Below are 27,366 nucleotides of genomic sequence, written 5' to 3' on the forward strand. Positions count from 1 at the left end.
CAGACCTCTAACCATTTTTGTAGTTCCAGTTCTTCAACATACTTTTTAAAGTGTGGATAATGCAACCAGACACAATATTCCATAGAGGTCTCACCAATGCCATATTACTTCTGTTTATCACCACCACCCTATCTTGGAAATGTTGTGGAGGAAGAAACAGAAAGATCTGGATTTGGCCTGTACACAAGGGTAGAATGAGAGGAAGAGTCAAAAATGACCTTCCCAAGTCACAAGTGTGCGTCACAAAGGCTAACGTAGTGCCCATCTTTAAAAAAGGGAAGGAGGAGGATCCTGGGAACTACAGACCAGTCAGCCTCACCCCAGCCCCTGGAAAAATCATGGAGCAGGTCCTCAGGGAATCAATTCTGAAGCACTTAGAGGAGAGGAAAGTGATCAGGAACAGTCAGCATGGATTCACCAAGGGAAAGTCATGCCTGACTAAACTAATTCCCTTCTAAGACTAAACAACTGACTCTGTGGATGAGGGGAAAGCAATGGACGTGTTATTCCTTGACTTTAGTAAAGCTTTTGATATGGTCTCCCACAGTATTCTTGCCAGCTAGTTACAGTAGTATGGGCTAGATGAATGGACTATAAAGTGGATAGAAAGTTGACTAGATTGTCGGGCTCAACGGGTAGTGATCAATGGCTCCATGTCTAGTTGGCAGCCGGTATCAAGCGGAGTGCTCCAAGGGTCGGTCCTTGGGCCGGTTTTGTTCAATATCTTCATAAATGATCTGGAGGATGGTGTGGATTGCACCCTCAGCAAGTTTGCAGATGACATTAAACTAGGAGGAGCGGTAGATACGCTGGAGGGTCGGGATAGGATACAAAGGGACCTACACAGATTAGAGGATTGGGCCAAAAGAAATCTGATGAGGTTCAACAAAGACAAGTGCAGAGTCCTGAACTTAGGACGGAAGAATCCCATGCACCGCTACAGACTAGGGACCGAAATGGCTAGGCAGCAGTTCTGCTGAAAAGGACCTAGGGGTTACAGTGAACAAGAAGCTTGATACGAGTCAACAGTATGCCCTTGTTGCCAAGAAGGCTAACAGCTTTTTGGGCTGTATATGTAGGAGCACTGCCAGCAGATCAAAGGGACGTGATCATTCCCCTCTATTCAGCATTGGTGAGGCCTCATCTGGAGTACTGTGTCCAGTTTTGGGTCCCACACTACAAGAAGGATGTGGAAAAATTGGAAAGCGTCCAGCAGAGGGCAACAAAAATTATTAGGGGGCTGGAGCACATGATTTATGAGGAGAGGCTGAGGTAACTGGGATTATTTAGTCTGCAGAAGAGAAGAATGAGGGGGAATTTGATAGCTGCTTTCAACTACCTGAAAGGGGGTTCCAAAGAGGATGGCTCTAAACTGTTCTCAGTGGTAGCAGGTGACAGAACAAGGAGTAATGGTCTCAAGTTGCAGTGGGGGATGTTTAGGTTGGATATTAGGAAAAACTTTTTCACTAGGAGGGTGATGAAGCACTAGAATGGGTTACCTAGGGAAGTGATGGAATCTCCTTCCTTAGAGGTTTTGAAGGTCAGGCTTGACAAAGCCCTGACTGGGATGATTTAACTGGTGTTGGTCCTGCTTTGAGCAGGGGGTTGGACTGGATGACCTCCTGAGGTCCCTTACAGCCCTGATATTCTATGATTCCGTGACAGCATTATCATCAATAATGCCAAAAGCAGTAAGAAGAGAGGGTTTTGATGAAAAATCGAGCTTGATTTTTTCCCCCCGACGTTTATCTGAAATTTTAAGAGATGTTAGAGAGACAGGCAGAGATGTGGAATTAGGTGGATGGGATCAATCAGGAATGAAGAGATAATTAGTCATCAACATAATAAGGCTGTGGATTAATCAGTTAACTCATGCGATTAACTCAAAAAATTAATTGCGTTTAATCACAATTTTAATCATAGAATCATAGAATCTCAGGGTTGGAAGGGACCTCTGGAGGTCATCTAGTCCAACCCCCTGCTCAAAAGCAGGACACATCCCCAATTAAATCATCCCAGCCAGGGCTTTGTCAAGCCTGACCTTAAAAACTTCTAAGGAAGGAGATTCCACCACCTCCCTAGGCAACGCATTCCAGTGTTTCACCACCCTCCGAGTGAAAAAGTTTTTCCTAATATCCAACCTAAACCTCCCCCATTACAACTTGAGACCATTACTCCTTGTCCTGTCCTCTTCCACCACTGAGAATAGTCTAGAACCATCCTCTCTGGAACTACCTCTCAGGTAGTTGAAAGCAGCTATCAAATCCCCCCTCATTCTTCTCTTCTGCAGACTAAACAATCCCAGTTCCCTCAGCCTCTCCTTATAAGTCATGTGTTCCAGACCCCTAATCATTTTTGTTGCCCTTCGCTGGACTCTCTCCAATTTATCCACATCCTTCTTGTAGTGTGGGGCCCAAAACTGGACACAGTACTCCAGATGAGGCCTCACCAATGCTGAATAGAGGGGGACGATCACGTCCCTCGATCTGCTCGCAATGCCCCTACTTATACATCCCAAAATGCCATTGGCCTTGTTGGCAACAAGGGCACATTGCTGACTCATATCCAGCTTCTCGTCCACTGTCACCCCTAGGTCCTTTTCCGCAGAACTGCTGCCTAGCCATTCGGTCCCTAGTCTGTAGCTGTGCATTGGGTTCTTCCGTCCTAAGTGCAGGACCCTGCACTTATCCTTATTGAACCTCATCAGATTTCTTTTGGCCCAATCCTCCAATTTGTCTAGGTCCCTCTGTATCCTATCCCTGCCCTCCAGCGTATCAACCACTCCTCCCAGTTTAGTATCATCCGCAAATTTGCTGAGAGTGCAATCCACACCATCCTCCAGATCATTTATGAAGATATTGAACAAAACCGGCCCCAGGACCGACCCTTGGGGTACTCCACTTGACACTGGCTGCCAACTAGACATGGAGCCATTGATCACTACCAGCACTGTTAAATGATAGAATACCCAACTGAAATTTATTAAATATTTTGGATGTTTTTCTACATTTTCAAATATACTGTTTTCAGTTACAATACAGAATACAAAGTGTAGAGTACTCACTTTATATTACTTTTAATACAAATATTTGCACTGTAAAAATGATAAAAGATACAATATATTCCAGTTCACTTCTTACAAGTACCGTAGTACAATCTCTTTATCATGAAAGCGCAACTTACAAATGTAGATTTTTCTTTTTTGTTACAACTCCACTCAAAAACAAAACAATGTAAAACTTTAGAGCCTACAAGTCCACTCAGTCTACTTCTTGTGCAGCCAATTGCTAAGACAAACACGTATGTTTACATTTATGGGAGATAATGCTGCCCGCTTCTTATTTACAATGTCATCTGAAAGTGAGAACAGATGTTCACATGGCACTTTTGTAGCCAGCATTGCAAGGTATTTACGTGCCAGATATGCTAAAAATGTGCATGCCCTTCATGCTTTGGCCATCATTCCAGAGGACATGCTTCCATGATGATGGAAAAAAATAACGTGTTAATTAAATTTGTGACTGAACTCCTTGGGGGAGAACTGTATGTCTCCTGCTCTGTTTTACCCACATTCTGCCATATATTTCATGTTATAGCAGTCTCGGATAATGACCCAGCATGTTGTTCGTTTTAAGAACATTTTCACTGCAGATTTCACAAAATGCAAAGAAGGTACCAATATGAGATTTCTAAAGATAGCTACAGCACTTGATCCAAGATTTAAGAATCTGAAGTGCCTTCCAAAATCTGAGCGGGACGGGGTGTGGAGCATACTTTCAGAGGTCTTAAAGGAGCAACACTACTATGCGGAAAATACAGAACCCAAACAACCAAAAAAGAAAATCAACCTTCTGCTGGTGACATCTGACTCAGATGATGAAAATAAACATGCGTTGGTCTGCATTGCTTTGGATCGTTATTGAGCAGATTCCATCATCAGCATAGATGCATGTCTTCTGGAATTGTGGTTGAAGCATGAAGGGACATATGAGTCTTTAGTACATCTGGCACGTAAATATCTTGCAACACTGGCTCCAACAGTGCCATGAGAATGCCTGTTATCACTTTCAGGTGACATTGTAAACATGAAGCAGGCAGCATTATCTCCTGCAAATGTAAACAAACTTGTCTGTCTGAGCCATTGGCTGAACAAGAAATAGGACTGAGGGGACTTGTAGGCTCTAAAGTTTTATTTTTGAATGCAGTTTTTTTTGTATATAACTCTACATTTCTAAGTTCACCTTTCATGATGAAGAGATTGTACTACAGTACTTGTACCAAGTGAATTGAAAAATACTATTTTTTATTTTTACTGTGTAAATATTTATAGTAAAAAATAAATACAAAGTGAACACTTTACACTTAATCTGTGTTGTAATTGAAATCAATATATTTGAAAATGTAGAAAACATCTAAAAATATTTATATAAATGGTATTCTATTATTGTTTAACGGCACGATTAATAGCAATTAGTTTTTTTAATTGTGTGATTGTGATTGATTTTTTAATTACTGACAGCCCCACAACATAACGATAATAACTGAAACCATATGACTAGAAAAGGCCAGCCATGCTGGAATGTAGAGAGAGAAAAAAGAGGCAGGAAACGACAAAGTGAAGGGGAGAGAAGAGATGGCTTGGTAGGTCAGATCGCGATGAAGATTTTCTTTGAGGCTGGAGAAACACAGACCATGTTTATACCTTAAAAGTGGAGTAGAGTCCCTGGAAGAACCAGAGGAAAGCAAGAGGTTAAGAAGGAGGAAAAGGGAGGGGGTGAAAACAGCAGAAGCTACCACCTGCCCAGGTAGTCTTGTATATTAGCATGCATATACTGAAGCTGAATAAGCTTCAGCTAATAAGCTGAATAAGCTGCAACTTCAAAGAGCAGCAACAAAAGGAGGGGGAGAGAAGATGACCTGTAACCTACCCCCCTAGGCCATTGGGAGCAGAGCAAAAGCACCAAAGGACTTCTGAATAAATGGAAATACGGAGGAGGTTTAAGAACAACTGGCTGGAAGACAGTGAAGCCATCCACCACACTGAGCTGCTTCCCACTTTTCCCATAGAAAGATTTAACAGCTTCTGGGTTTCTTCTGCTCTCTTTCTGATAACTCTTTGGTCAACAGATAGGATGAAATCCTCTCTCTGATTTGTTCTACTTGGGGGAAGATAGCCAGTATGCTTTCAGAAAGATAGAAGAGCTAAAAGGGTTCCCTTCGGGCAGTAGGCTGATGTCAGGTGTAGAGCAGAGGCAACCTCCATAGCAGTAACTGAAGTCTTTTCAGGGAGACAAGATGGTGGCAGCTCAGCAGGCTAAGTATCTTCTTGTCAGAAGTCAGCCTCCATCAGTGAGTTTCTCCATCCGTCCAGCACTGCACTGCATTTATTTGAGGGAGTGTGTGTGTGTCAGGATATTTTTCCCTTGCCCTCTTCAACTGCCTGTTGCCACACAGGGTCTCTACTCCACTTTCACGTGGCCAAAATTCTTTGAACTATTGCTACTTGAAATATCTAGGCAGGAGTTGTGTGTTCCAACTCCAGAAAAACAGAAAATTTATTAGTGATGGGGAGGAAACTAGCTATATTACCACTGTGCTTATAAACTGACAAAGACTGGACATTTACACATAGTGCCTTATTTTTAGAAAAAGCAAGGGTCAGCTTATAAAAAGAAATTTAGCAATGCTTCATCTCTGCTATTTTAATATTACCCATCTGTTAAAGCAATGGAAGAAAATATAAAATGTTGCCTTATATTTTCTACTCCAAAAGCAGGAAGCTGTGGGGTTTTTTTCCCCATGAATCTAATGCTTATGAAGGATGATACACTGACAGTTCCAGATTCTGAATGCTTTTACATAGTACTAGTTTGTGCCCTTGGCATATTCACATGTGCAGAAGATGATGTGGAGGGGCTGTGCTGCAGCCAGAGTTCCCAGGAGGACTTTTGACTGAGTGATGCAGAATTCACCATAGGGGCTCCCAGGTAACACATACAAACACACCATTTTTCAAAAGCATATGGATGCTCTTTGCTGTGTATCCAGCCAGTTATGCTGACTGGCATCAAGAAGAGTAGGGACTGAAGTGTTGTGGCTTGTGCTTACCTCCTTGCAGACAGTTAGTTCTCAGGGGAACTAAGAGAGAGCAGGGCCAAGCATTATTTAGTCCACAATGGGTGGGGAAGGGCTGTGCAAACTTTCCAATGGCAGCCCAACAGATTAGTAGTTCAGCTTCATTTGCCTTAAAAACTTGGCTTTTCTACTGAAATTGTAATAGAATTACAGGAATGGTTGAGGTGTGGACACTAAACATAGATTAGGCACATTTCACACAGGCCATTATACAGAAATATGGTAAGAAAGACTTTCAGACGCTACTAAGATGAAGAAAATTCAAAATGCTGACTGGAAGTGAACAGCTTTGTATTTCTTTAAAAGTTCCCAATTGCTAAATCGAGAATTAGAAAGCTATAACACACAAATATCCTATTAATTACTCTAATGGAAATAAGAATGAGCCAATTAAGCAAACCTTCTAATGATGGGGGTCAGACTGGAATATATTAAAGTGAATTAAATTCATACTGATCTTATAAATTATTAGAAATAGAATATTGTACAAATCACTAAAATAGCTTTTAAACTCTATTTAGCGAAGAGAATCAGTTAGCAGACATAACAGAGCAGATAAGCAGCCCGAAAGAATAACTTTACAACAGTAAATGTCTTAGCACAGACCAATTTCCACCTGTAAATACTGTAGATATTCTTACCAATTAAATGAAACAGGTGTGTCTATTAACCAATGTTTCAAATTAATTAACAGCATTACCTCAAAACATTTGTGCTATCATCCCATTTAAGCATGTCTATATCGGGGGGAGGGGGAAGGGAAGGGGAGACAAGCTCCACTTGCACAAAATACAATTGTTAAGTTTGCGACTAACGAAACCAGCAGCATAACATTGTACTGTACTGTTCTGTTTTGTTTAAAGGTTCTGAGGTCTTCACAATGCCAAACTGCTAAGGGCATACACTAATTAGAAGAGAGTCCAGACGTTGTTTCAAGTGGCCAAAGGGCCACAACTTTATTAAAATCACATATAAACTTTCTTCCAAATTCTTTATGATTAGCATGGCTTGGCTTCCTTTTCAATTCAGTAACTTTTAGATTGTACTCTGTAAAAGGAAAACACTTGACTAAAAATAAAAACTGAATACTATATGAGAGGAAATGGTTTGAACAGTCTTATACAAGGGTCAGAATTTCCATCTCTAAAGAGACTGTTACAAAATGCATATAGAGGTATTTCTGGAACATCACCAATGTACTCCTAACTATCTTTGAGACACTACTGACTTTCTGAGGAAACTACAATACACTGATGATCTTCCAGAAAACACCATCCTGGCCACCATGGATGTAGAAGCTCTTTACACCAATATTCCACCTGAGGATGGACTACAAGCGCTCAAGAACAGTATGCCTGATGATGCCACAGCACACCTGTTGGCTGAGCTGTGTGACTTTGTCCTCACCCACAACCATTTCAGATTTGGGGACAACTTATACCTTCAAGTCAGCGGCACTGCTATGGGTACCCGCATTGCCCCACAGTATGCCAACATTTTTATGGCTGACTTAGAACAAAGCTTCCTCATCTCTCGTCCCCTAGCGCCCCTCCTCTACTTGCGCTACATTGAGGACATCTTCATCATATGGATCCATGGGAAAGAGGCCCTTGAAGAATTCCACCTGGATTTCAACAATTTCCACCCCAACATCAACCTCAGCCTGGACCAGTCCACACAAGAGATCCACTTTCCGGACACTACAGTGCAAATAAGTGATGGTCATATAACCACCACTCTATACCAGAAACCTACTGACTGCTATACTTACTTACATGCCTCCAACTTCCATCCAGGACACGTCACACGATCCATTGTCTGCAGCCAAGCCCTAAGACACAACTGAATTTGCTCCAATCCCTCAGAGACTGACACCTACAAGATCTTTATCAAGCATTCTTAAAACAACAATACCCACCTGGAGAAGTGAGAAAACAGAGTGACAGAGCAAGACAGGTACCCAGAAATCACTTACTACAGGGCAGGCCCAACAAGGAAAATAGCAAAACAACACTGGCCATCACATACAGCCCCCAGCTAAAACCTCTCCAGCACATCATCAACGATCTACAACCTATTCTGGAAAATGATCCCTCACTCTCACAGACCTTGGGAGGCAGGCCAGTCCTCGCTTACAGACAGTGATCAGGAACAGTCAGCATGGTTTCACCAAGGGAAAGTCATGCCTGACTAATCTAACTGCCTTCTATGATGCGATAACTGGTTCTGTGGATGAAGGGAAAGCAGTGGACGTGTTATTCCTCGACTTTAGCAAAGCTTTTGACACGGTCTCCCACAGTATTCTTGTCAGCAAGTTAAAGAAGTATGGGCTGGATGGATGCACTACAAGGTGGGTAGAAAGCTGGCTAGATTGTCGGGCTCAATGGGTAGTGATAAATGGCTCCATGTCTAGTTGGCAGCCGGTATCTAGCGGAGTGCCCCAAGGGTCGGTCTTGTGGCCGGTTTTGTTCAATATCTTCATTAATGATCTGGAGGATGGTGTGGATTGCACCCTCAGCAACTTTGCGGATGACACTAAACTGGGAGGAGTGGCAGATATGCTGGAGGGTAGGGAGAGGATACAGAGGGACCTAGACAAATTGGAGGATTGGGCCAAAAGAAATCTGATGAGGTTCAACAAGGACAAGTGCAGAGTCCTGCACTTAGGACGGAAGAATCCAATGAACCGCTGCAGACTAGGGACCCAATGGCTCGGCAGCAGTTCTGCAGAGAAGGACCTAGGGGTGACAGTGGACGAGAAGCTGGATATGAGTCAACAGTGTGCCCTTGTTGCCAACAAGGCCAATGGCATTTTGGGGTGTATAAGTAGGGGCATTGCCAGCAGATCGAGGGACGTGATCATTCACCTCTATTCGACGTTGGTGAGGCCTCATCTGGAGTACTGTGTCCAGTTTTGGGCCCCACACTACAAGAAGGATGTGGATAAATTGGAGACAGTCCAGCAAAGGGCAACAAAAATTATTAGGGGACTGGAACACATGACTTATGAGGAGAGGCTGAGGGAACTGGGATTGTTTAGTCTACGGAACAGAAGAATGAGGGGGGATTTGATAGCTGCTTTCAACTACCTGAAAGGTGGATCCAAAGAGGATGGATCTAGACTATTCTCAGTGATAGCAGATGACAGGACAAGGAGTAATGGTCTCAAGTTGTAGTGGGGGAGGTTTAGGTTGGATATTAGGAAAAACTTTTTCACTAGGAGGGTGGTGAAACACTGGAATGCGTTACCTAGGGAGGTGGTGGAATCCCCTTCCTTAGAAGTTTTTAAGGTCAGGCTTGACAAAGCCCAGGCTGGGATGATTTAGTTGGGATTGGTCCTGCTCTGGGCAGGGGCTTGGACTAGATGGCCTCCAGAGGTCCCTTCCAACTCTGTTATTCTATGATTCTACAATTCTATGAAAAGCAACTTTGCCTCTCATGGAATTGACACCTCCTCACCAGTTATTGGGCGTGAACTACATCCACCCTGACTGTATTGGCCCTGTCAACACTGGTTCTTCACTTGTGAGGTAACTCCCTTCTCTTCATGTGTCAGTATAATAATGCCTGCATCTGTAATTTTCACTCCATACATCTGAAGTGAGTTTTACCCACGAAAGCTTATGCCCAAATAAATCCGTTTGTCTTTAAGGTGCCACCGGACTCCTCGTTTTTGTGGATACAGACTAACACGGCTCTCTTAACTGCATTGCCTCAGGAACGGGACCTGAGCATCTTTTGACAGCTCATTGTGTAGCTGCCACCAAATAACACAAACAAGATGGTAAAATACATTAGAAACAGGATGGAGAATATGGAAAAATATACCACCATTAGTTAAATCAATGTGGCCTCATCTAGAATACAGTGTGTGGTACCAGGCACTGCATCTCAAGAAGGAGGGTTCAAAGAAGGGGAGAAATGATTAAGGACTGGGGGAATAAATCAGTGAAGCAACTGAAAAGAATAGGTTTAATTTAGAAAGCAGACAAATAAGAGAGGACATGATAAAAATACATAAAATAATGAATGGTATAGAGAAGACAGATCAGGAGCTTCTGTTCTCCGTCTCATAACACAACAGCAAAGGGACTTTCAATGACATTGAAATGTGGCAAATACAAAACCGATCGAAGGAAATTATTTTAATTTACTTTTACACAATACATAAGCTACTGAATTCACTGCTTGGTATGTTGTTGAGGCCAAGAATTTAACTAGATTCAAGAAGGGATTGGACATTTATGCAGATAAGAATATTTAGAGAGTTACCGTTGTTAATGCTAATACATTTTGGAAGAGATGAAATCTCATGCTTCCAAGTACAGGCCAATCTCCACAACAAGGCACTGGGAGATTTCTTACACCTTCCTTTGAAGAACCTGATACTGGCCACTGTCAGACACAGAACAGTGGTCTAGATCAGAGGTTCTCCAACTGTGGTGCCTGGACCCTGGAAAATACTCACATGTAAGCTGAGGTGGTGGCTTTGGGGAGAATAGGGTGTAGATGGGAAGGGGCAGTGGGGTGAGAAGAGGGGGTGGGGGGAATTTGGGACATGCAGGGCTGTGGCAGCCAGAGAAAGAGGCGACTTTCCCCAGCTCCAGGGCTGTGGCTGCTGCAGCAGGGGAGAGAGAGCACAGCCATTGCATTAGAAAGGTAAGACTACTGATATTAAAGTGTTGTGTGCTTTTATCTGTAGAACAAAAAAACGTTAATTAAGTTTTTTTTATATAGCACTTTTATCCAAAGCATTTTACAATAGTTAGCTAATGGTACAGACAACATTTGGAAAGATCATTAAGTGGACTACAAAGACCCTCAGCAATTTTCAAGTAGTCCACGGAAAAAAAAGTTTGAGAACCACTGGTCTAGATGAATCATGTGTCTGATCCAGTGTGGCAGATCTTCTGTTCCCATCTTCCCTATTCCATTTCTCAGTTTAAAAGGCTCTTTTGCTAACACACAGCACTGCCAGATCGAGCATGAAGTACTACTGGATATTGTAGGGGGAGTCAAAGAAGTGCTCAGCTACTACACTAATTGACAGGTGCTGTGTAAGAAGACACAGATGGTCTAAGATTTTCTTCATATGGTGGTCTGATGTAACTGACACCTGAGGGTGTCTACACCACAGCTGGGAGTCAGCCTCCTAGGTCAGATAGACAGACTTGCACTAGCTCAGCTCAAGTTGAGCACTCAAAATAGCAGTATGGATATTTCAGAGTAGCAGCCGTGTTAGTCTGTATCCGCAAAAAGAAAAGGAATACTTGTGGCACCTTAGAGACTAACACATTTATTTGAGCATAAGCTTTCGTGAGCTACAGCTCACTTCATCAGATCCAATGAAGTGAGCTCTAGCTCACGAAAGCTTACGCTCAAATAAATTTGTTAGTCTCTAAGGTGCCACAAGTCCTCCTTTTCTTAGTATGGATATTGTGGCACTGCTTGCAGCTCAGGCTAACGACCCGAGTTCAGACACAGGAGATCGAGTGGGTTCAAGTTGGGGTGGCTAGCCCAAGCTACTGCATGTGCCACAATGTGCATACAGCTATTTTTAGCATGCTAGCTAAAGCCAAGCTAGCACAAATCTGTCTTTCCGGGCTTGGAGGTTTGCTCCCAGATGCAGTGTAGACACACCCTTTAGCAGTTTTCTGATGGGATTTGACCCTGGAATCCTAAGGAAAGGAGAGACCCTAAGACCTTACTGTCACTTTGTTCTCAAAAGGAAGACTAAAGAGGTCATGTTTCTCAAACAGCAGATTGGATACTCTGGCCTAAATTTCTTAGGATGGGCCAAGAGGTCTGAAATCAAGAGTGTAAGAAAGACAAAACTGTTCTAACTGACCTAACCACAACTCTCAAAGAATGCTTGGAGAAATGCTCTTAAAATTGGTTTGGCTTCTCTATATTGCTCCTTAGGGAGGTGGTCCAAGAAGGACATTCCTACTCCAGGAATAGAATTTACTTGAACATTTGCCTCCTCACGGTTAGCAATCTGAATGGTTAGAACAGCATAAAAATATGCCTTGCAATGAAGGAAACCCAATCTTTTTGGTCCTTCTGAAGCTGTCACATAGGAAGAACTGCTAATTTTGGTCTTTTTTAATGTAGAAGAGTGTGCAGGCACCAGTGCAGGCCAGATGAAAAATTTGAATTCCTGCTTTAGCACATGGTATTAGTATGGTTAAGTGTCATGATGGCAGCAGTCTAGAATTTGGAAAGAAGTGTATCATTCACAGCCAAAGTGATCTTTTTTAGGATTTTCCTGATTTAGCGTTTTTGGTCTTGTGAAGAGATATAGCTGAGCAAACTTTAATGTTTTGTGTGATATTATATAGAATACTAGAGCTAATGAAACAGAAAAAAAGGTAGAGCAGCTGCATACTGCAAATGAACAGAGCAACGGTTCTGAAGCCAACTACTTACAAAAGTAGAGGTAGAAGTATGGGTGTTTGGGACTACTGTCCCTTACATAACTTGCACCAAACACTTAGCTGTCTGAACATGCATGAGGCCCCCCAACAATCATGGCTTTCAAAATAGCCTGCAGCTCACTGAACCAGAGGGACATGCTTCCCAGAATGGGGATCTGTAGAGAACTCTTAGTGGAGAAGCATGGATTTGTTCCCGTATTGCTCTTGGGAATAAAGGGGCATATGACAGAAGATACTAGAAAAGCACACATGGGTCCAATAATTTTCAGTGAACCTCCAGATAAGCTATTAAATAGGCTACACAATAAATGGGGAAAAAATGTCAAAAGTTAGTAGAATATAGGACTATTGGCGCTCTCAGATAAATAGTAATGATTGCCAAATTTGACTGTAGAAAATAGGTTTATTTTCACCTACTTGGTTGGCAGTTCTGTTCCCTAAATGTAATACAATAGTTTCATATGGAGAGAGAACAGTATCCCACAGCTGGTGACGATATACACTGTAAAAGCTTCTTATAAAAAAACCCAAATTCCTCTCAATAGAACCACCATAAATCCACACATAGGACAAAAAACCTTAGACTGCAGGAGGGTAATACTGGTGGAGGACCTTTGGAAGTCACCATTACAGACCAGTCAGTTTAACTTCAGTACACAGAAAAAGATATTGGAGCAAATAATTAAGCAATCAATTTGCTAACACCTAGAAGACAAGGTGATAAGTAACAGTCAGCATGGATTTGTCAAGAACAAATCGTGTCAAACCAACCTAATAGCTTTATTTGGCAGGATAACAAGCCTTGTGGATAGGCGGCAGCAGTAAATGTGGTACTGTATATCTTGACGTTAGTAAGGCTTTTGATACTGTGGGATTGTCTACACTGGCACTTTACAGCACTGCAACTTTCTCCAACAGGGGTGTTAAAAAACACACCCCTGAGCGCTGCAAGTTTCAGAGCTGTAAAGTGCCACTGTAGACAGTGCACCACCACTGGTAGACGCGCTCCTAGTGCTGGTAGCCATTCCCCTAGCTGAGGTGGTTTTTTTTTAGAGTGCTGGGAGAACTCTCTCTCAGCCCTATGCCGCAACTACACAAGCCATGTTAAAGCGCTGCCATGGCAGCACTTGAACATTGCCAGTGAAGAGATGCCTTGTCACACATGACCATCTCATAAACAAACTAGGGAAATGCAACCTAGATGGAGCTTGTCAAGGTTCCTTCCCCACTCTGAACTCTAGGATACAGATGTGGGGACCTGCATGAAAACCTCCTAAGCTTACTTTTACCAGCTTAGGTTAAAACTTCCCCAAGGTACAAACTATTTTACCTTTTGCCCTTGGGGACTTCCGCTGCCACCACCAAACATCTAACCAGGTTTATTTTTGAGAAAGCGTTGTTTGGAAACGTCTTTCCCCCCAAAATCCTCACCAAAACTTTGCACCCCCCTTCCTGGGAAAGGTTTGATAAAAATCCTCACCAATTTGCATAGGTGAACACAGACGCAAACCCTTGGATCTTAAGAACAATGAAAAAAGCATTCAGTTTCTTACAAGAAGAATTTTAATAGAAGAAACAGTAAAAAGAATCACCTCTGTCAAGTCAGGATGGTAAATACCTTACAGGGTAATTAGATTTAAAACAGAGAATCCCCCTAGGCAAAACCTTAAGTTACAAAAAGACACAAAAACAGGAATATACATTCCATTCAGCACAGTTTATTTTCTCAGCCATTTAAAGAAATCATAATCTAATGCATATCTAGCTAGATTACTTACTAAATTCTAAGACTCCATTCCTGTTCTGTCCCTGGCAAAAGCATCACACAGACAGACCCAGACTCTTTGTTTCTCCCCCCTCCAGTTTTGAAAGTATCTTGTCTCCTCATTGGTCATTTTGGTCAGGTGCCAGCGAGGTTATCCTAGCTTCTTAACCCTTTACAGGTGAAAGGGTTTTTCCTCTGGCCAGGAGGGATTTTAAAGGTGTTTACCCTTCCCTTTATATTTATGACAGAGCTACTATCAGGTGGATGCATAACTGGTATGAAAACCATTCTCTGAGAATAGTTATCAGTGGTTCACTGTTAAGCTGGAAGAGCATATCAAGTAGGGTCCCACAGGGATCAGTTCTGGGTCCAGTTGGGTTCAATATCTTCATCAGATTTAAATAATGGCATAGAGAGTACACAAAGTTTGTGGACAATATCAAGCTGGGAGGGGTTGCAAGTGCTTTGGAAGATAGGATTCAAATTCAAAATGATCTGGACAAACTGGAGAAATGGTCTGAAGAAAATAGGATGAAATTCAGTAAGGACAAATGCAAAGTACACTACTTAGGAAGGAACAATCAGTTGCGCACATACAAAATGGAAAATGACGGCCTAGGAAGGAATACTGCAGAAAGGGATCTGGATGTCATAGTGGATCACCAGGTAAATCTCCATCAAGAGTGTAACTGTTGCAAAAAAAGCAAACATCATTCTGGGATGTATGAGCAGGAGTGTTGTAAGCAAGACACAAGAAGTAATTCTTCTGCTCTACTTCACGCTGATTAGGCCTCACCTAGAGTATTGTGTCCAATTCTGTGTGTCACATTTCAGGAAAGGTGTGGACAAATTGGAAAAAGTCCAGAGAAGAGCGATAAAAATGATTAAAGGGCTAGAAAACTTGACCTATGAGGGAAGACTGAAAAAATGGGGTTTGTTTAGTCTGGAAAAGAGAAGCCAGAGGGGACAAAAACAGATTTTAAGTACATAAAAGGTTGTTACAAGGAGGAGGGAGAAAAAAATTTCTCTTTAACCTCTGAGGAAAGGACAAGAAACAATGGACTTAAATTGCAGCAAGGGCAGTTTAGGTTGGACATTAGGAAAAATTTCCTGCCAGGTTGGTTAAGCACTAGAACTTACCAGGGAGGCTGTGGAATCTCTGTCATTGGAGGTTTTTAAGACCAGGTTAGACAAACACCTATCGGGAATGGTCTAGATAATATTTAGTCCTGCCATGAGTGCAGGGGACTGGACTTGATGACCTCTTGAGGTCCCTTCCAGTCCTATGATTGTACTCTTTTTCTCTAGTTATGTATATGGTTTTACTTTTAAAAAACATTTATTGGCTACTATGCTCTCTACACAAAACTTATGACATCTAAAGAAAAAAAATTATAGAGATAAAACATTCATATATAGGTCTCTGTAGTGCCTCTCTCTGCTCAATGGTAACTTACTCCTTTTGCAAAAGAGAATCTCCATGTATTGTATACAGTGTTGCCAATTTTCCTGACTACATCACAAAAGCCACAACATTTGGTGTTTTTTCTTAAAAGCCTGAGCCTCTGGAGCCTTGTGATTAGATGAGAATCTCAACTTTCATTAAAAAAGAAAATTTGTATCTTTCATTGTTATGGAGAAAAGCTTGAAAATGTGACCCAACTGTACCTAAGGAGTAAAAAACCAGACAGCAAATAACAATCACAAATTTTATTTAAGTTATGTTTTTTAAACTAGTCATGATATTTTGGGTCCAATAGACAGCACCTAATCTAGCAGGTACATAAAAAAACTAAAGGTATCTAGGAAGTTTTAAAAAGCAATAAGGGCTGCCACTGTCTGACCAGCTGCCTCTCAAGTGGAAAGCAAGCTGGCTGTGTTGAGGGAGTGGAACCTCCTGTATCTGAAAGAATGGTGGAGTTGTGTCAGTACTTCATCAGTCTGCACTAGAAAAATCAGGCAAAATAAAGACCGAAAAAAAAAGACGCATGAATATCCAGCTGATAGAAAGATCCTTAGTTTTAGAAATGTAATACTGTACTTAATGGTTTTCCATTCATCTACTACAGTGTCATGTCTGTAACGTTACTAACAAAATTTAGTGAAATTGAAGTTAAATAATTACCTGAAAGTCATCATAGGGGAAAAGTAGCATCTCACGTAACGCATCATTTAAAATTTGTGTTTTCTTCTGAACAATGACATTTTCGTAGTCTATTGGCTCAATTAGCTTTGGTTTTGCCTAGAAAATGAATAGAAAAGATACTCTTAAATACACTGTGAAAAAATTACAATTCTGTACTCATTTATCTGTATAAAATTGCTGTATAAAAAGCTACTTGACACAACTGACTTCAGATATCACAAATTTGCAGCATTCAAAAATAGGAATTTAAAAAAAAATCACACTACACAATACAGTTGAACTATAATGACTAACAATTATACATAAATAAGCTGATTTGTGTAAGAGGTAAGACACAAAAAGTGTCTGGAAAAGGGAGGACAGAGTGAAGACTATGGCAATACACATTGTGGCAATACTCATTTAGGGTATGTTTTCACTGAAGAGTTAGCCTGGACTCTTACCCAGATGTTGCCCTTAACCTGGCTACCAATCACACACAAAAACCTCTGACCTGGGTTTAGTGGTGCTTTAAACCTGTTCTAGGTGGCACCCCTGGTTAGTATAGACTTGAAACCGGGTTGTGCTTTAACCTGGGCTGGTAAACCACCTGCTTTGCAATGCAGATGCAGGCTAATCAACATGGGTGCTGATACTCCTTCAATGCCATCCCACAATTTCGCCGGACCATATTTTCTTTCACTCTACCTACTCCCCTCTTCTGCACTGGAAGACTTCTTCCAGTTTATATACAGCAGTTTGGCATTTAAACCCTACACTGCATGTGACCTGCTACATTTCTACTGAAATTTCAGAGTACTTGAACAGTGATGCAATCCGAGAAGTCATCCTCTCAGTGCAATGTTAGCTAGCCAGATGCAGACACCAGGGTTCTGGTGTGCCTCTGGATGAGGTAAGCTAAGACCTAAAATTTGAACACATTTATCTGAAATCAGACAATCAGCCAAACCTTGGGTGGATTACTTAATGAGTTTGCTAACTAAGAACACTTCCACATAAGTCCCAGAAACAACAACAAAGTTCTCCAACAATACATTGCATAAAATTCATAGAGTAACCCAGTTCAGGACATTGCAAAGAGACCTGGGATATCCCTCCAGAAGTCCTAGCATCTCACATGGGTAAGTACAGCACCAGTATGGACACAGCCACACATCTGGCACAAATAGGGGTTTGCAGCAGGGATGTGCAACCCAGACTAGGTTAACCCAGGCACCAATCACCCAGGTTAACTCTGCAGTGAAGACATTGCCTTAGAATCACATGCAACTTCAAGGGGACACACGCAGTTTTTGCCAAATCCACAGGTTTGATTACAGCTACAGCCACTCTGCCTAGTAATATTATAGTACGCCTGTTACAGAGAATCTATCTTGAGGATTTGGTTTGGTTTTTAAAGAAAGTTAGTATTCAATGTGACCATTAAGTGTTTATAATTAAAGGCTTGTCCACATGGAGAGATTGAACAGCACAGCTATAGCAAAATATTTACTCTGCTCTAGATATGTTCACGTAACACATATCCCCACCCCAATTAGACACTATACTGGAATAAACTAATTTTTATTCCAGAATGGAGCATTCACACAAGGAAGTTACACCAATATAGCTAGCTATAGCAATTCCAGTCAATTTCCCAGTGTAGACACCCTAATTTTTAATAAGTTTAACTTGGTGCTTTGGGTCAAATGTAGGGTTTTAGAATAATCATGAAGATTAGGCTCCAGTCAGAGCACTTCCACATCTGATTCCTACTTGGAAAAGTCTGAGTAGTATTAAAACACATGATAATTAATACTTGATTAATTACTCGGGGGGAGGAATAGCTCAATGGCTTAAGCACTGGCCTGCCAAACCCAGGATTGTGAGTTCAATCCTTGAGAGCGCCATTTAGGGATCTGGGGCAAAAATTGGGGACTGGTCCTGCTTTGAGCAGGGGGCCGGATTAGATGACCTCCTGAGGTCCCTTCCAACCCTGATATTCTAGGATTAATATGAAATCTGTAAATTAGCATCTCTGTTGATGCTAAGTTATTCCAGTTTGTCATGCTGAAATGTGAAGCACACTGTTGTTTACATTTTGAAAAGTCTTGTGTGCAATCAGATAACCTAGAAAATGTTGAATGTAACCTCAAATTCTGCAGAACAATGTTAAATTTGGATTGAGATTTAAGATTTCCTTGCATCAGTTAAACTGAAATACCACAGTAATATAACATACAAATAATGGAGACAGTGACAATTACAAAAGTTTTTTCTGTGGACAGCACTTTAATTTGCTAATACTTACTACATGTGCTCAGTAATTTACTCCTTGATTAGACCAACTTAAGTCAATAGAACTAATCTGGAAGTAAATTTCTATTCAACATCAGTACAGATGGCAGAATCTGGCCCTTGCTGAAAAATTAGCTGCATAAAATGGGAATCGCCTATTTCTCTAATTTTTTTTCTTCATCTAATAACCATTTAAAATCCTATATCCTACTATTTACAATACTAAACCTATGAAGTGATTATTGCTGATCATCAAGGTGCGTAAAGGTAGTACGTTGTTTTTTCTTTCAAGAATGAAGCAGATTAGTCAAATTTTGATAATAAATCTCTGTACTTGGAAGGCTATATCCAGGAAAGGTTACTAGCGTTCACATGCTTAGATTATAAATTACTCAGAAGTTACTTCAGATAGTCTAATATCTACCACATGGTAACATTCCCAGTAAGTAAATATTAGAATATTGGAGGGAGTTCAAAAGGCAACAAAATGATAAATTTGGAAAATAAGACTCGTCAGGAGAGATTACATGAATTGGGTATGCTTAGTCAACAGAAAAAGAAAAAGCAATTGTTTACAAATATGTTGGAACAATGATATAACAAATGAGAATTAACTTTTCCTTTCTATTTGTACAGCACAGTATGCTTAGTTCAACAAGACCAGAACAATAATAAAGAAATGCACATGCAATGTACAAGGGAGAGTTTAGTTTAAAAATTACGGTAAACATTTTAACATACGATAAAGCGACATATATATAGATGTTATTTAAAGTCAAATATTTAAAGTTAGGAAATAGGAAATTTACAGTGACCTGTGGAATCTAATTTTGACACCTTGTGCAGACACTAAATAAGACAGGGGTCACCAGGGAAGTAAGGGGACTATGAGTGCGTAACTGAAGACAGTTTCATTTGCAAATGCACAAGAGAGACAGAATTAAGGTTGCATGACCAACCTTAAGTTTCACATTTCTAAACTTTCAGTATTTGACTTTGCAACTAAAATAATGTTTGTTAAATGTAATGCAATTTCCTAGGTGTGTTTTATTTGTTGTTAAGGAAAACAAGTAAAAACAACATACATACCCCATCATGCATGGTTCAGGGTTCAAACCTGTCTGATCTTCACCACCACAACACATTTGATTGCTACCACTGAGCTACAAGACTAACTATGCTAGTTAGCAGCAAGAGAGCTGTTATTCCAGAATGCAGAACTATGCTCTTAAGTGTTCCCAGCCTCTGTTTGCCAGAAGATGGGAATAGGCATCAGGTGATGGATTACTTGATAATTACCTGTTTGGTTCACTCCCTCTGAAGCAGCTCACATTGGCGACAGTTGGAAGTCAGGATACTGGGCTAGGTGGACCACTGGTCTGACCTAGTATGACCGTTATGTTCTTATACAGTATAAATGGGGACAGACTGCTGGATCCTGATGCTGCATCCACTTGGCTCACTCTCCTACTTCCTACCCAAAACTGGGGGAGCTTTCCTGCCCTGTATTGTGCCCCCATGGGGTGGGGGTAAGCGCTAGATTAGATGAGGTGCCCAGTTTTGGCTTCTTCCTTGCACAAGCAAGAGAATGGAACAAACCATTTTAAAAAATTTTGCTATCAGCAAAAACTGAATGAAATTTCAAGGTATGAAGAAAAACAAATCACTTCTCTAGCCACTGGATTTCTCCTGCTTATATCAAAACTTGCTGCAAAACAATAAAGGTGCAAGAACGTCCCAAAGAAAAGGACGCAAGACTCTTTTATAATGGAAAGTGTTGGGGAAACTAAATATAGGGGTCATAACCAGGTCCCCTATAACAAGAATATTTTAGCAATGGGAGAAGTTAACAGAACAGTACAATTACTTCCACTAGAGATATTCGAGAATGGACTATACATTCATCTCTTACAGATTACTTAGAGGTAATAAAATTAACTGTCATAACTAAGCGGCTTGACTATATTAGTCAGCTTTTCCCCTTCATGTTCCAATTATTTCATTAATACTTCCACATAAAAATGTTAGAGGAAAAAACAATTTATTGCTATTTTTTTATTCTAAATACACAGCCTTGTTAGGAAAGGATGAGAACATTGCAATTGGGACTGGATGCTGTTTCCCTGGCAGCTGATGTTCCTCTTCATTTTTTTCCTCCTGCCTCTCAAGTAGATGTGGCTGAACCAACTGGCTCAATGGAGGTGGCTTGATTTGTCTCTTTGGGAAGGGTGATCTAGCCCTTGTGACAGTCAATTAAGCAGGTTTCCTGGAGTACACCCCAGGGGATCAATAAGGCTGTGGCTGGTATGGGGTAGGAGTAATGCGGTAGAGGGCACATGGGCAGTACCAGGTAGGGTGGTCCCATTGAAGCTCAAACCTCTTTCTACTATGCCTCAGACTCTTCCCTTAAAACCCCTCCATGATTCCTAGTGAGCTAACCAGAAAAAGGACGGATCACAAGTGAGAGAGAGTTTTCTCCTCTTGCTGGACAGAGCAGAAATATACATCCTCTAACGGAGGTGCAGTCCTATCACATGTACCCTTTGTATAAAGGAGGTAAATACAGAGTAAATAACCTTGCGTACCAGTGACTCCAATGCTGGTGGTTTGGCAATCATAGGATATCAGGATTGGAAGGGACCTCAGCAGGTCATCTAGTCCAACCCCCTGCTCAAAGCAGGACCGATCCCCAACTAAATCATCCCAGCCAGGGCTTTGTCAAGCCTGACCTTAAAAACTTCTAAGGAAGGAGATTCCACCACCTCCCTAGGTAACGCATTCCAGTGTTTCACCACCCTCCTAGTGAAAAAGTTTTTTCTTCTGCTTGGTAGTCTGAAATACCAACCATTTAGTGTGTTGATCAGAACCATTAGAATCAAAAGTCATTTCCTTTTTTCAGAAGAGCCCTAGCTAGCAAACTAGGCTGCCAGGTTGGAAACAAACAGCATGTCGAAGATTTTACAGATTGGAAAGAATAGCGTCCCATGGCCCAGGAGGGAGTGGGGAGTTTGAATTCAGGAGGAAGAGGCTAGCAAACGGGATGAAGACACTAGTTTAAAATCTAAACAGCTTCCTCTTATGATGCATCTTTCAATAGCTCTTTTGGGTCAGCGCGTCATCTCTCTTCATTTTTGTAGTAGAGGTGACTCAGGGCTGAGCCCTCCAATAAGTCACTTGGGCACCATATAAAAGGTTTTAGTGACAAGAAACCAAGTGCCAAAGCAGTGGGTATGATGGAGGTAGTCCATACAGAAGTGGAAAGTACCAACACTACAATAACAGAACACTGAGCTCTGTAGTTCCAGGTACCAAGGCACTTGGTGCCAGGGCTGATACAGAGAGATCTGTACCAAGGGCTGATTTAGAGGATACCATATGTGCTGCCTTAGATGTCAGTACCGGGATACCAGAATTGGCCTTCAGGCTTATGAGCCTTACAGGTATTAGCCCAAGATGAGTCATATAGCTGATGACCCTTCAGTGTCTTGCCAGATGCAGAAAAAGGTGACTTGCACCTGGGCACATCTTTGGAGTGGTGCTCTTTTCAGCCCTTCAGATATCAATGCCCACACAGTAGCAGAAAACTGGGACCTCTGAGTGGATGTGGGCCAGGAGTTCAGAGAAGAATCCCAGCTCTCTGGGACAGTGACTGGGAGACACTGAACCAATGTCTGAGGTGGCTTGCATAGACATCTCTAGAAGGAAAACTTTCAGCCTCACTTCCATCCCACTCTGGGTACGCTTGAAGAAAGAGAAATAGAAGGATTATTTCCTTCTCCAAGGAAAAGTGGGCACCAGGATTGAAAGAAAACCATGAAATATTTATTGCACATATTTACTTCACAAAGTTTTTACCATTCTCAGAAATATACATATTTTGAATATGTATTGACATTAATGAAGACAAACTTTTTTTTTGGTTAAAGCATGTATGCTATTTGGGCACAGTGGTGCACGCCTATAATCCCAGCTACTTGGGAGGCTGAGGCTGGCGGATGGCTCAGGGGTTCTGGGCGATGGTGCGCTATGCCGATCGGGTGTCCAGTGCCACTGACAGCCTGGTCAGAGGGTGGCTGAAGGACTGGCTAGAACAACACGAATGATGTGTTGTGAATGGCGCTCTCTCTGTGAGGGCTGATGGACCAAACAACCAAGGTGATGTGTGCTAACTTACAGGCTTCCATAATAACTTCTACTGTAAGGGTATATCTACACTCAGAAACACTTGCGCTAGTTCACACTGAGCTAGCCATACTAAACACAAACCTGCCTAGAGCCTGGGAGTACATTCTTGCTGCTTGCCCATGCTGCTGTGACTACACTACTGTTTTTAGAATGCTAGCTCAGTGACAACTACTGCAAGTATGCCTACTCAAGCTGGGAATCACAGCCCCAGATCCAAATATAGACATAGTCTAAGTCTTTTAAATACTTTGCACGAGCAGGGGAGGTTTAGAACCTTGTACCAAAAAAACAAGATGAGATACCAAAACGTTAATTAAAACAAATGCATCAAACTAAGAAAGCCACAAAATCATGATTTGTGGTTGAAACGGTCATACTTCACCTTCTTGAGCTACACTATCACTGACAATTTAAACCAAGTTTGAATGTTCAGACTTCAAATAAACTAACCTACACCCACAGTAAAATAGAAAATATGAAAGTGACTGTTTTCTAAAAACAGTGTTCAATGCTTTCCAAAGCAACACAATTTAAAAAGGTTACATTAAAAACCAAAAGAGGGAAACTATATCCAGAATCTTTGAATCTGTTTGCATATGCACTGTTTTATGGGAGATAATTTAGCTATTATGCTAACACACAGTATGGGTAGCACTGTGTTTTATAAGCACAGAAAAAGGGTAGTTTCCCACACACCTATTTTCTTCAATGAGGCCTGCTTTTCTTTCCATCGCCCCCTTCTTGACCCTGTCTGCCCTACATTTAATCTTCTCCTTCACTTTTTGCAGAAGGCCTATAAACACTAGTCCCCCAATCAAAATATGAAAAAAAGTTTTAGTATATTTAAGGTAAAAAATGTTAGACCAAAAAAATGTCTCTAATAAGCTATGTGATGAAATCTTTTGCTTGCTGTGCCTTTCTGTTATGGACTACAGATAGGGTGTGGTATTTACTTAGTTGAGATAATTACTAACCATGTACTTCTGCCCAGAAGAATTGCTCATGTTTCTCCCTTTTTGGTCTTGTGCCTCCAGCATGAAATATGAAGGAAAAACTTCTAGCTCTTAAGACATTTTGCACTCTCAGGCAGCTATAGGGTCTCCTTCTTTGTGAACATTAGCATTGTTCACAATTATTACAGTGTTCTTCACTATTATACTTTTTAGTTCAGGATATCCCTGGAGCTACTTGCACTACAAAAATGAAAATCTTGTATTGATTGTATCTTTATAGATGAGGGAATCTCTTGCCCTGTAATTCAGATTTCCTGAAGATACAAAAGATTTACATCACCCACCCCAATCTCTTCTCTGAGACTAGAGGACTAACTGATGACGTGAGGTGTTCTGTGCAGACACTACAAAGAGCCATTTCTCTACTGCAGTTGTTCTGGAATTTACTTTTTGTTGTTGTTGTCTGCATTAACAAAAAAGGAGAAGGAAATGAGACTTTAATTTAGTATGTAATATGTTTGGGGCTAACAAAACATTCTAGTCTCCTTAGGCGTCTGAGGTTACAATATGCTAAGATGGACAGTGCCCTTGAACCAGCCTATAGGCAAAACAAAAATAAAAATAAAATAAAATAAAAATATACAATTATAAAAATCTTAAAAGCAAGAAGAGTTTTCCTGCATGGCTTGCACTTGAGAATCTTCGACCAATTTAAGCTCTTCAGGGCAGAGATCTTGGGTGAAATCCTGACCCAACTGAAGTCAACGGGAGTTTTGGCACTGACATAATGGAACCAGGAAAACCACCTCTTGTCTTCACATTTGTCAGTAATGCACATAAATCATAAAACTACAGTGTTTTTCTTTATCTGACTTTTACTGAACTGTCATTCATCCCTCTTTTAAAAGCTATTTGCTAGATTCAGAGATGCCACCTTCCTTACCCCTTGGTTCCTCTTATGGGGAGAATGTGCCTCCATAAAAGGAAAAACGTTCAGATGAAAGGTGGTGAGCCACGGTCCACCATTTTATGGTAAACCAATTTTAATTAGCTTCATTTATTTTTAGAGGAGAAGAGAGCCACTGAATAGCATTCAAGAGTGGTAAGAAAGTTTATTTATTGTGAAATACTTATGTGGCTTGTTAGGTATCTAAGTTTTTCGATACCCACTTATTCACTTTTACTACTGTATTTTCAGTGTGAAAGTTGATCTGAGATTGGGAGAAGGAGTTAGGAAGGTAAGAGGCAGCCATACTTAAAAATAACTATCACTGAAGGCTGGTTATTAGAATTATTCAGAAAAATTTTCCTCTTTAAATATGTACACATATAAATAGGCTAAATTATCAGAATCAGATATAAAATTTCCAAATTGAGAAATTATTGTATTCCTAGTTTGTAATGAATTAAATAGAAATGTAACAAAGTTTTCAATTTAACCTGCAACAAGTTGCAAACCCTCCACTCCCTCCCAAAAACGGAAGCTGTAAGACCAAAAGGTACCACTGTCAAGATAAAAGCCTGGAGAGTGTGCACAGCTCCTGAAATAAGTTTTCTGTTTAAAAAAAAAAAGTTAACTTTAGAAAGAATCCTGAAGAAAAGTTGCATATGTTGTTGTAAAAGAAATTGGTTACACTTAAGTACGATTTTGATTACTATTGCTATTCACTTTTTTTAGTTTTGGCTAATTTAACGCCTTGTCACTTCCTGTACATTAACTTCTGTAGATTTGATTTGATACTGCGTATATTTGAGCAAAAATAGGTTTCCCTTAGCAATACCCCAAACAAGTTTTAAATGTAAATCTTTTTAAAATAATTTGATTTATTGATCACATCCTGTATTCTCCCATAACCATACCTAAAAGAAGTGCTTACTATACTACTGCTTTATGCAATCCAGATGTAAACCATCAACAGAATGGACAGGAAGCAATACAAGAGTATTTCATTATACTTTTGAAAAAAAATACCAGTTAGAGTTATTTTGTCAATTTATTTCAATTTAAACTAAAAACCAGAATCCCTAGGTATACTGTTTATCTAAGAGCTAGTCCACACTGAAAGCACTAAAGCAGCGTTTGAATTTTTAGACTCAGTTCTGAATGAACAGTCAGATTACAAAACATTATGCTTTTATTAAATACAAATGGATGTTTAGTAGATTGCCAGTGCTCAGTTAACAAGGGAATGGTGACCTCTCAGATCTCAAACATTTTGATAAAATAGATTTAAGATATCCTGCACTACTGTCACACGTATCTGAATGTGGATAAACTTCTGCTTCCAATACGTCTTATCTTCTTCCCTTCAAATACAAAAACAATATCCTGTTAAATCCCAAATTCTCTTGTCAGTGTAAAGGCTGTTAAAAGCAGGGGGATTGGACTTGGGCAATATCCCTTTAACAGATCAATACTAAAAGAGAAGGTATTGTAAGGATATTACTACATCCCTCAGGTGCATTTTGAGACAGAAGGCAGAGAGACAGCCTCTATGAATTACAATCTCTCAGAAAGACAAGGTGAGAGCTTGTCTCTCTCACTAACAGAAGTTGGCCCAATAAAATACATTTCCTCACCCACTTTCTCTCTCTCTAATATCCTGAGACTGTCACAGCTACAGCACTGCGTACAATCTCCCAGAAATACCACAGTCTGATTCTTTTTTTATGTTAAAGAACAGTCATTACATTGGGTATCTTGATCTGAGCTATGTTTTTTGGTCAGATTTTTAGGGAAATAAGCGATCATAATTAAAAGAAGCAAAACATGTAAAACAAAATCAAGAGTCACTTGAATTGTCTACATGTAACTAACGATATGCAAATTCTCCACCATATTCACTGTACTGATTGTATGTATTATCCACATCCCCTACACCTTTCTTCTGTTTGTGTTTTTAAATTTGTAAGCCTATGAGGGCAGGGAATTTTTCCTGTGTTTGTACAGCACCCAGCACTGTGGGTTTTCAATCCTGATTGGGGATTTTGGATACTATCAATATTTACTATTAATACCCAAAACATACCAATACTTTCCCATGGGCTGTATCATGCCTTTAGTTTTTAAGCATAAAAGCCAAAAGGTATGACATGATATGATATTTTTAGTGGACACAAGAACAATGCCCACACTAATGCCACTTCAAAATTGGAGTCACCATATCAGAGCATTCTTTTGTAAACTCATCCAGGCCTTATAAGTAAGGCCTTGTCAAAAATCAGTCCATTTTGGTCAATTTTACAGTCATAGGATTTAAAAAAATCATAAATTTCATGATTTCAGCTATTTAAATCTGAAATCTCACAGTGTTGTAAATTTGCGGGGTCCTAAACCATAAAAGGAGTTGTGGGGGGTTACAAGGTTATTGTAGGAGGGGCTGTAGTACTGCTACCCTTACTTCTGCACAGCTGCTGGCGGCAGCACTGCCTTCAGGGCTGGGCAGCTAGAGGCTGCTGGCCATGAGC

At 40.7% G+C, this 27,366-nt stretch overlaps 1 protein-coding gene across 17 annotated transcripts in view; it reads right to left on the bottom strand.

Annotated features, from left to right (window-relative positions):
* The window catches only part of DOCK9 (dedicator of cytokinesis 9), a 331,662-nt gene that overhangs the window by 220,244 nt on the left and 84,052 nt on the right, over positions 1-27,366 (bottom strand). For 16 of the 17 annotated variants that reach the window (XM_048854041.2, XM_048854093.2, XM_048853994.2 and 13 more), the window contains exon 2: positions 16,463-16,579. The exons of the other annotated variant lie outside the window; for it this stretch is intronic. In XM_048854041.2, coding sequence (XP_048709998.1) covers positions 16,463-16,579 — 117 coding nt within the window. The remainder of the gene's footprint in view (positions 1-16,462; positions 16,580-27,366) is intronic. 17 annotated transcript variants of the gene reach the window in all.

Source organism: Caretta caretta, chromosome 1 (assembly GCF_965140235.1).
Source record: "Caretta caretta isolate rCarCar2 chromosome 1, rCarCar1.hap1, whole genome shotgun sequence".
NCBI lineage: Eukaryota > Metazoa > Chordata > Testudines > Cheloniidae > Caretta > Caretta caretta.